This window comes from Harpia harpyja, chromosome 2, assembly GCF_026419915.1.
Source record: "Harpia harpyja isolate bHarHar1 chromosome 2, bHarHar1 primary haplotype, whole genome shotgun sequence".
Taxonomy (NCBI): domain Eukaryota; kingdom Metazoa; phylum Chordata; class Aves; order Accipitriformes; family Accipitridae; genus Harpia; species Harpia harpyja.
In genome coordinates this window covers 15,787,261-15,804,105 of record NC_068941.1, presented here as the reverse complement: position 1 = coordinate 15,804,105, position 16,845 = coordinate 15,787,261, and the positions used below count along the sequence as shown (strand labels likewise).

The 16,845-nt window shown below is 37.4% G+C and overlaps 1 protein-coding gene across 9 annotated transcripts in view; it reads right to left on the bottom strand.

Moving 5' to 3' along the window:
- Positions 1 to 450: 450 nt before the first annotated feature.
- The window catches only part of GAB1 (GRB2 associated binding protein 1), a 102,815-nt gene continuing 86,420 nt past the window's right edge, over positions 451 to 16,845 (bottom strand). For 6 of the 9 annotated variants that reach the window (XM_052816340.1, XM_052816299.1, XM_052816322.1 and 3 more), the window contains 5 exons: positions 8,458 to 8,547; positions 6,164 to 6,257; positions 5,676 to 5,799; positions 2,600 to 2,722; positions 451 to 2,362 (listed from right to left, as the gene is read on the bottom strand). In XM_052816340.1, coding sequence (XP_052672300.1) covers positions 2,204 to 2,362; positions 2,600 to 2,722; positions 5,676 to 5,799; positions 6,164 to 6,257; positions 8,458 to 8,547 — 590 coding nt within the window. In that variant the 3' untranslated portion in view covers positions 451 to 2,203. Of the gene's footprint in view, positions 2,363 to 2,599; positions 2,723 to 3,348; positions 3,425 to 5,675; positions 5,800 to 6,163; positions 6,258 to 8,457; positions 8,548 to 16,845 lie in introns of all 9 variants that reach the window. The other 3 variants (XM_052816329.1, XM_052816349.1, XM_052816308.1) reach the window with 2 other exon arrangements.

The following is a 16,845-nucleotide window of genomic DNA, read 5'->3' as shown; positions in this document are numbered from 1 at the left end:
TTAGAGGCATCTCAGCAGTGGCAATGCAGCGCTGTCATTGTACTGATAAAATGCTTAAAGCCAGTGTCCTAAAACAAAACTATTATTACATTAGTTACCAAGTACTCACCATGCCTATGGGTGCATCAACTGTAGCATCAGTGAAGAAGAATTTATTATTGGATAGGAAGATCATAGCTCCAGAATCTTTACAGATTTGAACTACTTTTGATGGAGCCTTCAAGGTCCCCTGGGGTCACATCACTTCTCCTGGCTCCCAGAAGACCGGGAATTCAGATTATTTAGACGCTTGGTGCAGGGTTTTAAATCAGAGATTCGTTTTGAAAATTGTTTTAGCTGTACATTTTTTGACAGGTACTAAGAAGTAATCTACAATTTTGAAAAGCGTGGTTGGTATCTAGGCACCTTCATAGACGCAATAACATCGGTTTGCTGTTTCACAGGACAGAGTTTACACATCAAAACTGAACAACTTGATTTATTTAAAATTCACCTCAAAATGCATTGTGTTTAGTTTCTTTTTTAAAATGAACATTCAAAGCATCAAAATATTACTAATTTAAAAAGAACCTTTGTTAAGAATAAGATAATTTACATACTGTAGATTGTGGCTGTGAGGGGAGAGAAACAACCAATGGTAGATTAGGCACAGTACTAAGGCCAACACGCCAGAAAACAACACAGCTCTATGCTCAACTTTTAAATGATCTGGACAAAATAAAACAATTGGGTGGGAAAATAAAACCAACCGTTTACTTAAGGGTGTTTGTGTAAAAAAAAAAAAAAAAAAAGGCGTTAGTAAGTTTTCTATCTAGACCTAACTCATTCACGTATTTAAAGAACTCTATCTTCTTCCAAATAACAAAAAGTGTTTCTAAACCAAGGCAGATTATTATTTGGAACTGGCATAGTAAAATAAAGGATCACAGTATACAGAGCTTAAAATCCTGTACCAGGAAAGAGCAACAAGTGGTTTACAAGGGGATCATTTAAGTATATTATCTAATTTTTAAAAACAGAGATATAAAATATCAGTTGCATAGGGATTTAAATATAAGGCCAAGCAGGAGATTAAAGTAAAATAGAGATCATAAGAAGGGCACTATGGTGTCAAAACATAGTATTTCCATTTGAATTACTGTCTAATTCAAAATCACAGTATTTTGCTAGTACTACAAACAGTGAATGTCAAACTGTCCCATTAATCTTGAACTGAAAACTGACATTAGAACTTCTAAATAGTACAAAACTAAAGCTCATTGTCTAAACCTGATCAGTGTATTAGCACAATAGTGCTTGGTACGTACCTGATTTATATACTCTACCTTCTGTAAATAATATAAAGGTTATTTCTTGTTAATAAGTGTGAGATCACAATATTACTGCATGCCATCAGTGGTTTGCAGGCTTACTTGATATTTAATTATTCAGTCTTTAAAAGTGTAAGATCCCACCCTGCAGAATCTTCACCCATTGAACACAGAACACTGTCATTAATAAAATACAATAGGAGTTCCACCACTAACAACTAACATATAAGCCAGGATTGTAGGTCTAAACCCAGTACAGTTCATTATTATTAACTCACAGCAATTTTTGTTAGGAAGATAACCTGTAGACTTCCAAATAATCTTGCATGTATTAAATATAAACAAGTATGTAGCTAACGGTCATCTCTTGGCATTTCAAGTAGATTATTCAATTGTGAAAGCATTTCCGCAAAATCAATTTTAAGTTGTTAAAATGAAGTTCAAATATTAATTTCTGTATCTACATGTAGCTTAATTAACCTAAAATTGTAAGGAATAGTAGTGTAAGGAAAAAAAAAAATTCTCCAGATGAATTAGGCGTTAAGGTACACTAACTGGGAATACCTGAACCAACATCGTAACTGAAAAAGTGCATAAACATAGTAATACTACAAATGTGTTAACTACAGAACAAAAGGTCTTCTGAAAGCTAAGCGATACTATTTTACATGTTATTTACAGGTTGCAATTTTTCCAGAAACCACAGAGACAATTTACGCTCTTAAAATTCCTTTGATATATTCAAAGCGTCCTTTGGCTTCCATCCTATTCGGTCAAGAACCTATTCACACACCAGTGAATCAGGTACTGTACAGTCGAACAACACTGCCATTGTGGTTCTGTAATTCTTCAAAATTCATTCTTTTCTGTTCTTTGAAGAAAAAGCAGTATTTTCATTTCACACTTTTTGTAGGTGTTTCAGATTCTGTAGACTGTCTCCCATCAGTCCAAGCCTCTCGTGTGCTCTTCAGTGCTAGCGTTTTCTGCTGGTCGACCACAACATAATCAACTCTTTCATCTGCCACGCTGCTGCCTGAACCACTGCTCTTTTTCTGGGAAAGGCAAGGGAGAGTGAAAAACCTTTGTTAAAATAAATTAACGACAAAAACTAAGTAGATGTCCCAAACAGATATAGAACAAGCACAGGTTTCTCTGAAAGGCTCTCCAGTTGACCATTTGACGAACTAGTTAAGATGATGTTGCGGGAGGCTCCCTCTTTCCCAGCAACTACTTGTGAAGAAATTTGAAACTTTTGATGGCAGAAATGCAAGAGTTGAAGATTCGCTTACCTTACGAGGTGGTGTAGATTTTCCCGAGTCTAGGTCCAGATCTAAATATTCTACTTGTTTATCTCCTTTAGGTTTTACCATAGGGCTGCTTCCTCCATCAAGACTGTTGCTTCCAAACAAATTCTGAAATTATATGTAAATAACTTCAGCTACAAACGTACATGCTAATAGCCCACATTATCAAATACGCTTATTATAAACTGCCAAAATATTAAAGGTTAAAGAACTGACTGAGAGCTCTTGCAATCAGTTAAACCATGCAAATTTTATTGACATTGTGTAACAAGGGGATATATTCTAAGTCAAAACTGGGACCAAGTTGAAAGCCAATGGTGGTGGGAAAACCCCAAAACCAACCCCCCCAAATTTAAGGTTGCCACCAAACCAATCTGTGCCTTCCACCTAATGTCCCTTTCATATCATGAGATAAGAACGGAGTGTGGTTTGTTCTTTTTAAATGAAGTTGTTACATCTCAAATTTAGCATTACTTAATTACAAACTTTTTTATTCCCTTAAATTGCTGTTAAATACCTTACAAGAATTTCAGCCTTACAATAGTAGCAAAACTTTAAATGAAACTTTTATATTTCATTCAAAAGCCATCAGGATTAAGCTGAAAATCAACAAGTATTACTCAACTGATAAGACCAAAGGATTAAAACTTCAGAAAATTTGTGTAGGGCTGCCTGAACTGAAGTTGCAATGTATACACCTAAATTTTAATTAGCCCAGACTTTTACAACCTCACCTCCTCTGTCCTCTCCCAGCCTGATCCCTCCCTCTTAACAGGTGTTATAGGAACAGTACAATAGAAGGACTCTTCTCTAAAAGATAAAGAAAAAAAAAGGAAGACAGAGGGCAGCAGTCAGCAAAAAATGAAGAGGAAGGCAGAAGGAAAGACAGACGGGTAAGGCTGACAGCAACTTGAAAGAAAAAGCAGAATATTGCTGATTTTATTAAATAAAACAGAAGTATGACATGTCCAAACAAGATGCTTCGAAGCTGATGACAGAAAAAGATGAAAAAGTATGGACTCCTTTCTACGATGCAGTTGGAACAAATAAAAATTTCCAAAACTTCTATGTAATTGGCACATTTTAAAACAAAGGCCTTGAGATATCTGGAAACGTTCAGGTTCTCTATGAAATAAAATATGTTATGGGTTAAGGCTTAATGGGCTGGGCTTTTAAAATTGACGTTATCCATTATATCTGTATCATCCAACTCATTTAATATTAAGTGGTAACAAGAACAAACACAAACAACTGAGACAAAGTTCATTTTTCTTGCCCAAATTTTCTAAACAAATTTCTGCATATTTAACATACAAAAATCAGGTTCTGTATCAATGTTTGCAGCATAAATAAAAAAGCTATTACTCCTTAAACAAAAAAATAATCTGTTATTTCAAACAAACTAGACAGGCAGAACATATGCATTAGAAAACAGAAACTTTAAATATACGTAAACGAAAATGAAAGGAAATCTGTAGAACAACCTTAAAGAATGAACGGTGCAAGCAAACAGAAGATATTAATGACAGGCCATCTGAGCTGTGATATTAATTATACCGTCTTGGCACTGAAGTTAAACCCCTGAAACAGCATTGTTAAGAATCAACAGAAATCCCCAACTTGAACTGCGATTCTGCTGCAGGGAGAACTGTGGGCATAGGCGATTCTAAACCTTTGTGTAAAACGGGATGTTTCTTGCACCTGCAAAAATGGGACGTTACCGATTACTTACCAAAGCCTCTTGCAAAAGAGGGGCTAAGTTTTTACATCATCAGCTCCCCACTGCTGAAGCGCACTTCACCTGGGAAGCGCGCCTGCACTGCTGGCAGGTCAGACATCCGTACAAAGCACAGGGCAGGATGCTCTGCAGGTGCGTGAGCTTGCACCGAGTCAGAGCTGCCCGCAGAGAAGTCAGCAGGAGGGGTTCGCTCGGGGGGACCTAAGAGGCACTATCCAGAGGCAGCAATGGTGAGCTGGAGGGGAGGGAGGCTGCAGGAGATCAGGGAGAGTATCCAGAGCAGCAGGGGATGGGGAAGCAAGCAGCACTGCGAGAGGAGAAGAGTCCAGGGTGCAGTGAAATGGGCTAGCACATGCCATATAAGAAGGCAGACAAACAAACAGAACAAAAAAGGTGCTAGACAGGCCCTCCCCAAAAAAGGTCTTTCATAATGCTTTAAAGATGAAAAATGCTGCTGTATTCCCTACTAAGAACCCAAGCCGTAAAGGCATGTTGAATGCATTGAACTATACGGATCAAAAAGCTGAGCTCAACATACAGGTTTTCCTCCAGTGCTTTAGGGGTATTCTGGACCACGTTTTAGTTTAGGCCTAGGTCTACTGCTACTCTCTTACTTTAAAATACTATTAGTGGTTCTTTTTCTCTCTCTCCTTCCCCCTCCACCCCCCCCAACAAAAACCACAACGCTCATCATTAACTTTTCCTAACTAGCTCTTCACTTACTGCACTGCAAGCTGAATACCCGAAACCTTATTATCTGAGAAAATTCTCCCCCAAAGGGGAAGAAATACAGATATTGAATACACAAAGACCCGCTCTACCCTCTTTTTTTGAAAGTAGCCTATTAAAAGTACACATCGCTCAGTTTTTATAGAACGTAAACAACAAATATCAATCCTTTTTTCCCCTTGTTCCTTCCACATTTCTTGAAAGATATCCTTTTAATAAAGGTTTTTAAGCCTGTCTCAGAGATCCTAAGACAGTTTATTTCCCTTGATGTCGTAATACTGAACTGGTGCATAGCCCAGGACAAGCAATTACAAAGAGGAGACAGTTTCTAGGGAAGAGGAAAAAGAAAGTCATGTGTTGGACTGTTTCGTACAATAGATAAGCATACTAACCATTCTCTTTATATGTGATTATGCTCTTAACTCCTTTAGTGAAATCTTACCAAAATAACAGGTTTTCTACAGAATTTTTTAAATTATTATTTTAATCTAGAAGTATCAAGGGAGTGATGTCAAGTGGAAGGATCTGTGTTTGCATGATTTAAAAGTAAGGACTGCACAGGAAGAGAGTAGTTAAGATGTAGATTTTACATACTGGATCTTCAGTGGACTGATTTGGATTCATGGATACATAATTCTCTTCACTGTCGTGCGAGTCACTGCTTGAAGTTGTGCTATGAACTGAATCCGGTCTGGGAGACATGGGAAACCTGGAGGAGCTAATTACCAGGAATTATTTTACAAACAATACATCTCGAATATCTTAAACCTCCTGGTAAACAACAGAAATAAGCATATTAGTGCTGAAATTGTCATTCGGGTTTACTAGAGTGTCACATTTGTTGGTTATACACAGTCCCTTATATTTAATATTACAAAATAAAAATTCATATGGACACACTTTGTTTCAATGCACATAAGCATGTATACATACACACACACACATATGCACACACACACTTCCAAAGGAAACCTCAATTTGTATTACACAGGCTAAAAATATAATACAGATGTACACACATTTATTAACACTCTAGTCAACGAAAACAATTAATCCGAATGAGGAAAAGCTAAGAAACTTACTCTCGTGCAAAGCTTCTGGTGATAGGAGATCTAACTGGAGCTTGTAATTCTTCCCATTCAGGCAGAGGTTTTATTTCTAGTGGAGCTGGTTTTGCTACGTAAGAAACAGACAATCTTAAAGCAGAGAACATTTCTAAACAAACTTAAATTTAATAGCTTTTCAAAGCCCAAATGAAAAAAAAACAAACCTATTTTTTAAATAGTAAATACTAGTTAGAAAAAGGAGATACTGTTCAGACCTCAGAAAGCCATGATATATTAACTTATATTTTTAATCTTTCCAGGTACTGAAAAGCAACATCACTTAGAAAAACAGCCCACAATTTAAGCATTTTGCAAGATATACTTGTATGTAGCAATTCTGTTTTGAAAAGAGACTCTAAAAATGGCAGCATCATGTTCTGTCTTTACTCTGCCACAATGACTTGTTGACCTGACAAGCCCAGGATAGGGCTGATGGACTGTTTCAGCAGAGCCAACTCTGGGTACTTTTCTTGGCTCACAGACAACTATTATTATGCAAACTCTGCCCTCACTGCATATATGTGCCCTTACTGATGAGGTTTCACAGCTCAAAGTGTGGGCAGAATCTGCAGCTAAGCCTAAGTTTGCAAAAGTGAGAGATGAGCCAACACCAAGCTTCAATTCCAAGAGGTGCTTGGCTTGCTTCAGTGCTTATCAACAGACAAGCAGAGTAGCAGCATGTTTCTGCCACTAATGACAGCTAGCGCTGTTCTAGAAAAGGTGCCATTTTTAAATTCCATTTTCAGAACAGAACCACAAATAGAGTATTAGTGAGAAATGCATTATCTCTCCTTCCAGCTTATATGTTTCACCCCTTCTAAAGGTTGGGGGGGGGGAAAAGTGTAAAAGGAGTTTTGGAAAAAAAAATTAAAAGAAAATAATAAAATCACACAAACTGCTCTCGCAGTTTGAATCTCAACTTCATCCTCCCTAAAACTGTTTTTAGAAAATAAAATGCAATGACATTATACTAACACCCCTTCCTCTCCTCGCCCTCCCATCAGTTTGCTGCCTATTAGCAAATTTACCAAGATCAAACGTCAGGCATGTAGCACTAGTTCATGTGGAATAAGAGCTGTCGTAAGTGACCACATGAGGAACTGACAGAAATCAGCTGCTTAATCAGTGTCGTTGTCTCACAGGGAAAAAGCAGAACTGTACTCATTATACCTTCATTATAGTCACTCTTCAGATTGGATTTATTGAAAAGTCAGCTATCATATATTGAACATAAGGACTCCCGATTCAAATTTTCTGGATAAGTATCAGTCTTTAGTATTCCAAACAGTCTTCTCCTTTTCTCTGTTAAGAAGTCATAATTATGCACTCAAAGCATATCAAGCCTACTCCAGTAATTCTGCCACTTTAACTCACTTGCTCATAAAAAGCTGTCACCACAGACTCAGAAGAGGAACTACAACTCATCTATCTCAAGATACAGTGTATCATACGAGATAAGAGTGGCAGAACCGAACTTAATGTAGGCAAGATGATACCAAAGCATGAGTAACACAAAAATTATTAGCTTGGCTCAAGTCCTCTGTAAAGGCTTGAGACTACCTGGCAGGTATAAACAGCAGGCAAGGTACTGCTCCAGCAGAAATAGAGTCAGGACTTTGTCCAAAGCCCACTGAGAACAGCAGGAATATTTCATCCAGTTGCAATGGGCTTTAAGAACCAAAGGTAATATCCCTGACACTTCTGTGAGATTTTTAACCTTATTTGTAGTCTCCTCTACTTCTTGTGACTATATAAGGCACCAACTCAGCACCTTCTTTATTGAAGCCCATCAGACTTATAATGCTCATTAAGATGCATAAATAAATCTTTGTGCTAGCAAATGGTCAGAGGATCAATATTTTGCTTTATTTCAGTGTTTAGCCAACAGCAGGAGACCCAAGTAAACTGTGCTTTCTGGTTATTGCCTAACAAAAGTTTTTTCAAGCAACTTACAGGTAAGTCATATATACTTGCTTCTAAGTAAACAGACAAAAGTAAATCCAAGATATGAACATCTGTGACTTAAGAGATCAGAACACCCATGTTAATGTCAAGGAAATGTTTCCATGCACTGTTCAAGCCAGAAAGACTTTAATTCCTTATATAGGCAGCTTTTTGCTTGGCAAGGAAAATGCATCCATGATCTTAGATTATAGTAGAGGTAAAAAGACTATACAAGAGTTAAAGTTATTATAGAATAACAGTTTTCTTAATTTTTGTTTTACTTATTTTTATAAAGCTCCATATACATACAGTGCTAAAGTACATACCCTTTCTTCTTGTAGTAAAGTCACCTATGGTTTGTGAATCAGTTCGCTCTAAACCATGTGGTTTAGGTCTTAAAATTTTAGGACTTTGACCTAATTGGTAGAAAGAAGACTCTCTTAATAATATTCTATTTGTAACTGAAAAATGGAATTTTGTAAATAAACAGCACAACCCCCTGCAGAAAGGTTAATGCCACAAGCATAAGCAAGCTGCTGAAGGAGAGTTTTACAGTCTAGCTAGGTCTCACACTAAGGGCTTAAGCACCAAACCAGAAACAAAGAAAACATTGCATGCAAGTAATTTGTCGGAGGCAAGCATTAAAGGTGTACAAAAAGGCTAGAAAGTGCATCAACAAATATTGTTACTGATCATTACTATTAACTGGTTTCAAGTTGCATTACATAAAAAATTCCGTATTTGAGGAATATCTAGCATGACAGGAGAATAGTCATGTTTCAGATGCAAGTTGAGGTACCCTCAAAGAAATGAAATCCTCTTTAGGCACAATATTACTTTGGAAATAGTGATACTCTTGGGAGGTCTCCTATCCACCGTGCATCTCCCACTTGAGAAGCCCCACGAATCTTTTTCCACACTGTATTGGTTAAACTTGTTCCCCAGAGGTCTGTATCTGTCTGTACCAAAACCACCTCTCCAACCTTGCAGACACAGGGGGACTTTCTTTACAAGCCTGCATACTGTCCTCCCTGCCCCACCTCCATCACAGCACAAGCCAACCTCCACCACAAATGACCCTGTCATAAAATTACATTCTCTAAACCCTTTTTAAATTGTATATACCTATATACAAGTGCAGTAGATGCACCAGTCATGCCCCAATATGTTATGCTATCATACACTATCATGCTATCATGTTATTAGCATAACATTCCCCTATGTTATGCTATCACACAACATGACACTTTAGATGAATCTGGTAATATGATGAAGGGTACAAACTAAGAGAACATTAGAGTCAATAAGCTCCCTACAGGCAGTAATATAACCCCTCTCCCAACGAGAAAGTTCATCATCTTGACCAACCTCTGCAAGTGTTTCAGGTCACATTGTCTATTTTAAATAAATATGATCAATAATGCATAATAATCCTAACCTTTCATGAAAGTTTATCTGACAAAGTGTTAATATTAGAAAAGGTGAGTGCCTTCAAGTGGTACACCAAGAAGCCATATGAAAGGTAAATCTTTACAATTAACCAAATGAGAAGTTTAAGTCTGACTATGTTAGAAAGTTGCCCTACAGCACAAAACAGAAAAGGACTGGTATAGACTCAGATGTGGGCTGGTACTACCAGCAACGAGTGAGAATGCTTTGTAAAAAATAAACTTGGCAACAAACACCAGAAGTTTGCAAATCTCTGCCCCACGGGTTTTGCATATGAAGTGCTCTATTACTGTTATCACTGAAGTATTGGGAATAATCAAGTAACAACAAGAAAGATAAACAGAAAGGTTTTATACGGTATCTTAACTTCTACACAGTGCTTCTGAGACACCATGCAGGTAAAACAAAATTTATTTATTTACTAGTAGTGCTGCATAGCAACTTCCTTAAAAAGAAAAGGACATGAAGTGATTTTCACACAGACAATAATTCTCCAATTTCAAAATCAGATGCTCCCTTAAATAGCTCGAAGTGCCCATGAAAAGGCCAAGCAGTTGGGCAATGCTGACCAAAGACCCAGATTGTAAAGCGGTACACAAAGCATTTCTGTAAAGTATGCTGTTGACTGGAGCTAAGTCAAAAGCATGACCTAACACGTTGGCATAGTTCATTCTCAGCTGATTCGATATTCTTAAGTACCTTGCCTACAACTCGATGATAAAAGCTTGCCTATATAAGACGACCAAGATCTGAAAATCAATTGAACAAATGTAGAAGTTCAAATTCAAACACCTTTTATTAAGAACAATCTGATGCTGAATATTATTACCTAATCACATCCACTTTGTGTTCCACAGTTTTATAATCTGATTTAAAAGAAATTTGGCCCAATACAACTCAATTTAAAATGCCAATCAATGCATTGACATGCAAGCACAGATCATAAGTACAGTGAGAAATCTAGCAGAGGTAACAGGGTTAATGAAATTATTTAACCAGTATGTACTTCATAATCTCTCTGCTCTTATAGCCAAACATAGGCTGAAGTGCCTGAAGCCATAATACAGAAGATAAGCCCAAGGAACTCAGGGCTATGGCTCATTATTTCTACTTCTGTTAATGATGCTACGTGGTCTCGTGCAGCTAAGCATCCTGAACTATGATTATCCCGATTTGTAAAATGGGGCATTATGTAACTGCCTGCCTCATACTTAAGTTAGCACTTACAAACCATTCTGAGACTTTCAGAAGAGCTATATAAATAAGTACAGGTCCCTATAATATTTCTCTTCTGCATCAGACAAGAACATACAAAATGTTCCAGTGTAAAATAAACTCACTAGGCTTTCATCTCTTGCTGCTGAAAGACTGTTCAACCTAAATAAGTTTGGTGGCAAAACAGCTTGTTGCTACCAACCAGCCAGGATAATGCAATTCCTCTAGTTTAATATGTCACAAAAAATTAAAATGTTTGTGCAGTTTTGGGGTTTTTTTTCCTGCCTACAAAACAAAAAACAAAAGGCCTAATCTCTGTTGAGGAGCTTATACTGCGCAACAGAAAAGGCCTGACACCAGGCAAAGGAAAAGGGGAGAGGGGATGACAATCACAAAACTGAGGTTACTTATTTGTGTCTCTAGTGAGGAATTCCTCCACCTTGTTTTTGCCCATTTAAGAAGATAAAGTAACATGAGCTCTAGGGCACAGAAAGCCCTTAATAATATCCCTTACTCAATCAAAAAACATATTTTTAATAAATGCATCAGAAATTTTAGAAGTGCCATTTTTATCTAAAAATTGACAGTTCTGTCACTATCTTAAGCCAGATTTGTGAACAGAAATACATATTTTTTAGATATCTTAAGTACTACAATGGAAATTCCTGGTGCTGCTCTCAAGTAACCTCACTAATCTTCTCCAAGAGCACGTCCTAGTACCTCCAAGAAGCAACAAGCTGAATATAATACAGAGGAGAAAGTGCCTCACACCTGTACAGCAGACTGGTCTCCAACATCTACTCTATTCAGACATAATCAGTAAAGGTAAGTGTCATAGGGCTGTTCTTCAAATCAGCTTAGTGAAGGTGGAAGGACAGTAGGTCTCTACGGAAGGCCTGGCTCCATACAGCATTCCAATGCCAGCAATACTGAGCAACACATTTCCTGTGGTTTAGGCCCACAGGCCCAAATTTACCTCATCTAATATTTAGGCACTCACATAAGACAACACTTTTAACTTGCATGCCTATTCTGGGAAAGATAAATCTGGGTAAAAAAAATATGGGTTTTTTTACATATACACACACACACTTTTTTTAACTGAAAAGGAAATAAATTGTGTAGCAACACCACTGGATGCAAACCTACAAGGGGAAAAAAACCAAATAAGTTATGGCAAGTGAAACCAACCAAACAAGAAGTGAAAATTAGATGTTTTCACTGTTCAGTCAAGTCACCACCTGTGAAATGCAAAGTGCTACATCCAGGAGAGAGAAGCTCAGCTTTTGCACGTTCTATCAGACAAATACTGTGCAAGGGTACTCTGAGCTGAAAAATCACTAATGAAGTCTATTTTTCTAACAAATGGCTGCTTGTAAAAACTGCCAAGCAGAACAAGCAATTATGGATCTAGCATTAGAGTGCACTCAATTGGCATGAATTCTGCTCCTGGCATTTCGGTGCGTGTCAATGCTGCCTTTGTCCGAGAAGTCATCAGGAGAAGAGTCCATTTCACATGTTTGATTTTGTTTCAAATAATGGTTTAAACTGAAAAACCTTTTGGTTTTTTTCATTGGCTAATGTATTCTCTCTTTTTGTTTTCCACAAAACACTTGGAATATAAAGTTGCGGGGTGAGGGGGAGCAGGAAAGGGGTCCCACTGCAGCAAATTCCTCATCAGAGTAGGTGGGTGCTAACATTTTCTGGTTTGAGGACGTAGAGCACTCACTGAAGAGCCTCATTTGTTTTCAGGCTATCGCCTTGAAGCACTAGTACTAAACAAGTTTTATGTTAAGAACGCTTCTTTTCTGACTGGCTGCTTCCTCCATGGCTTGCTGGCAAGGGATTTTACATCAGGAAATGGCAAACATCCTCATGAAAGAGGCCAACGGTCTATTTAAATAGCAGCTATGTAGGGCTTAAAATTTTAAGGTAAGTCTACTAATGTGACATAAAATTTCAGAAATGCGTGATCTGTTAATGCTGTTTCCTGGCCAACAGGACTAATCCTCATGAGACAAGGAGATCAGACATAGGAAGTCTAGAGCAATGCTTTACTTGGAATAGGAGGGGGAGAGCAAAAGGTAAAACCAGCCACATAAGCACCCTGCATCCACAAAAGTACTTTCAGAGAGGCATAACTAACAACAGTTTCTCGTTTCCATTAAAAAATATGCATCTTTTCCCCTTTTCTCTGTAATTAGAGAAAACTGAAATTTGCACTGAGGTCCAAGAATTCCAGTACTCAGAGCCACTGTAGATTTTTCCTCAAAAAACAAGGCTGAAGCTCATGGTCTTACTCCCACAGGGTTTATTATTTGGTTTTCAATTCTGCAGAATAACCTCCCCCTTTCCTTCTCCTTCTCTTCCTCAACCCAGTGAACTCTGATTCCCGAGTACATGGTCTTCAGCACACAGCTCTACAAATATCCTGAATTTGCTTTTTCATCTCTGTTTTTATTAAGACTATTTCCTGCCAAGGTACTTCTAATTAGAAACATGTATTTAGTTATACAACATTCATATCCATTTCCATACTAGTATCCTGCAACAAATAGGAATATCAATAATGTGCTTAGTTCTGGTCAGGGATACCACATGGGTGGTGATAACTACAGTCTCTTTAGAACAGTAAACCCAAACTGAAATCAACTTAATTCTTTCAATGTTATGAAATGTAAAAAGCAGTCATCTGGAGAGAGGCTGTCCAGTTTCCTTAGACAATTTCTCTGTTTCTGAGAGAGTAACTTCTCTCAGAGCACTGGTACGTTGAATGCTCCAGAAATTAAGAATGAATTGGAAAAAATACTGATTATAAAAAAGTCCAACTGCATCTGACAGCTAAGGTTCACTGGTATTCATAAAATATTTGCCAAATGCCATAAAAACTATTCAGAGAATACCAAAGCTATTAATCATCCAAATACTATTTGACTGCTCTAATTTGCAAGTAACTCTACATGTCTATATTTAAAAAGCCCCCAAAGCATGATGAACTAAAAACATTCAATAACAAAGACAATGGTTTAAGACCAAAGTACAGTGTTCTGGAGTGTTTATTGATTAGTAGTTTAAAGCTGCACTAAGATTCATGAAGTCCAAGTGATACTACTTGAGATTGCTCCCTGCCCCCCCCCCTTTTCTTTAAACAAAACACAAAAAAATAACAGAGTTTAACTTGTTTACTGGAAAAATCAAGCCTAACCCTAAGTATATAAAAAAGCCAATGGAATAGCATGACAATATGTATATCAAAACCTATGTTTCCTTAAAAAGGCATTAAGCGCACAAGGAAGAAAAGAAAAATTGTATGGAAGGAAGAAAAGATATGGCGTTATTACCCATGTTCTCTTGTTCTTGCTCTCTTTAGCATCTTTGGAGTTCAACACTACCATCTCTACAGCTGGTATCAGAGCAAGTCTTGCAGTTTGTCTTCAGAAAACTCCTATGTTTCATTTTTTTAAAACCATTATGTCCAGTAAACCATAGCTTCCTCTGCAGCTGTGATGCAGCCATCCAAAGCCATCTTTACTTGAAATTATTTGTTGTTTCAAAGTTTTGTAAGACAAATCACAACTGCAAGTTAAGGACTGGTGTATCGTAGCAAGGAGCTGTGTATTTCATTTAAAGCTGTCAAGTAAAAACTAGCCTTGTGGAAGTAATTTAGTACAGCCATGGAGGAAGAGTAATTTTCAGCTAAATGGAAGTCTTTGGAGCTTGTGGGGGCAAAAGGAAAAAGGGGAAAAAAGAAAAAAAAAATCAATAAATTTGTATTCAACCTGTTTTAGGAACTCTGAGGAAGCACCAAAACATCCCCAAAAATCATCTCTTTCAAAATTCTTAAATGGAACAAACAGGAGGTGTAACTTCCAAAATCAAATGGAAGGATAAAATGCATGGATTTCTTAAAAGCAAAATGAACAATACTTCTGCTCAGAAAAGCCATCATGAAAATTAGTTTCTTTTCCAACAGATCTTCAGTTCAGTTCAGTTCTTGCTGCTGATTAAAATTACCATTCACAGTTTTTCAATACCTACTTGTCCTAAAGCCTGAGAAAATGAGTGATCCTTTATTTAAGAATACACAAGACAATCACGATAGCGTAGAACACTGCAATGTTGCCAACTTCTAATTGTTATTATTTTTATAGAAATGTCAGCTCCTGTCGTCACAAATGCCTTAACTGTTTCTCTGAAGTTTTATCTTAGGATGGTGTGGTGCTCCTGCTATATCAGGACATGCAATATGTTCACATTGTCCAACTGAGACACTCAAACATGTAAATATTTAACAGGGAAACTGTTCAGTAGGATATTTATAACTAACTTCATGATTAATGAGGGTTCTTAGTTTCCTTAACAACTACCTACTTTGCTTGGGATTTTTACAGCATCGTACTACACTACAACAACAGGCAGTTATGCCAGTCATCCAGAAGCATCACAGTGGGTCCTACGGAGGCCAGAATGTGGCAGATGCTTCCTGCCACATGTAAGCTCTGTATACAATTACCTCTTCAAAGTGGGCCTATGCTCTTAAATAAAGAAAATTGGAATTTTCTATGAAGTTAATCTGTTTGGGAGATGCTCATGAGTAGTCATGGCAAAGATACAGCCACATTTTTATAAGCAATCCACATCTTTGTGGTTTAACCACACAATTATGTCTTGTAACATCTTAAATGAGAAAAACCTATAAGAAAAGCAACCAGATAAAATTTTTAACATTTTTAAAACAATCACAAGTCCCAACTCCATGAGAATTTTTTTCCTCTCCCTTGGTTTCTTTTGTTTGTTTGTTTTCTTGTTTTCAAGGTGCAACTGAGTATTTTGTTGGCACGAAAAGAAATGTGTGCATCACTCACTGTCTCTAAATCCTAGCTTACCACTTGCTGGGCTGAAAATTACCAGGGCCAAGCAGCAGTCTCTTTTAAAGGCAATTGTATGGACTCAAGTTGCAGGAAGCATCTCAGATTAAATGCTGATATTTTTTTGTTGAAAGATAAGCCTTTTGTTAAAAAAAAAAAAAAAGTGAAAATGCACTGTAGTCACTATTGGTTATTTTTGCCATCAACAAAATAATCTGTGCAATCCAACCCCAAAATAGGACTGAAAATCTTGTTTAAAATAATCTTGAATGCAATTAAACTCTAACAACATTTGGGCAAATCCAATTGCTATTCAAGACAAATAGAGCAAAGTCCAGTACCATGTTGTAGGCTAGGAATCTCAAGTTCTTTACTGCCTCTGTCAGCAATCTGCTTATTGATCCCGAGTGCATCATTCTATCACAGCTCCCCATGACCCTAAACTAAGATCTGTGCTAAACTGAACTATCCCATAACATGTTTTTAAGTGCTATGGATCAAAAACATTACAAAAGTGGCAGTGTTACACTATACTCGAATGAGATTCTACTTTTGATTTTCATTCCATCATGGTCATGAATTGTTAATTCAGCCATATGCCTATGGTTCATACATTTCTTTTCAGAACCTTAAAACCTCCACTTTGCTACAGAGACATGCTGCCCCTCAGAAAATAGAAGTTACCACGTTACAGGAAGTAGGACATCAAACTGAGACTTTGAAGAACTAAATTCTGCCATCACCAATTCCATCATTGACTTAACTGTGTGATTCAGATATTGAAAAACTGTTTTGTCAGTCAAGATGGCAAGCATGTATTTCTTGAGAGCTTTGAACTTTACAGACGAGATGTACACACGCACACACTAAATCTTACAGAGCTATAACGAATCCTTCTGGACAGCTCCTAAATAAGTATTTAAAAAAAAATACAAATCTTATTTTGTAGTTGTTTGGTCTTAAAGTCTTGCTTTAAGGTCACAAAACCCACACCCCTACCCCTGGAAATAAATCATAGGGCAGGAGGGGGCCATTACCATGCCCAGAGGCTCACAGACACCTCCCTATCACTCAAATGCTGCCTCCTGACCTATAAAAACCAATTCACACCCTACCCCTTTTATTTTTGACCCTGCACTTCCCTTGATCTCTGCCTTACGTCACGTTTGCACTGAAGATTAA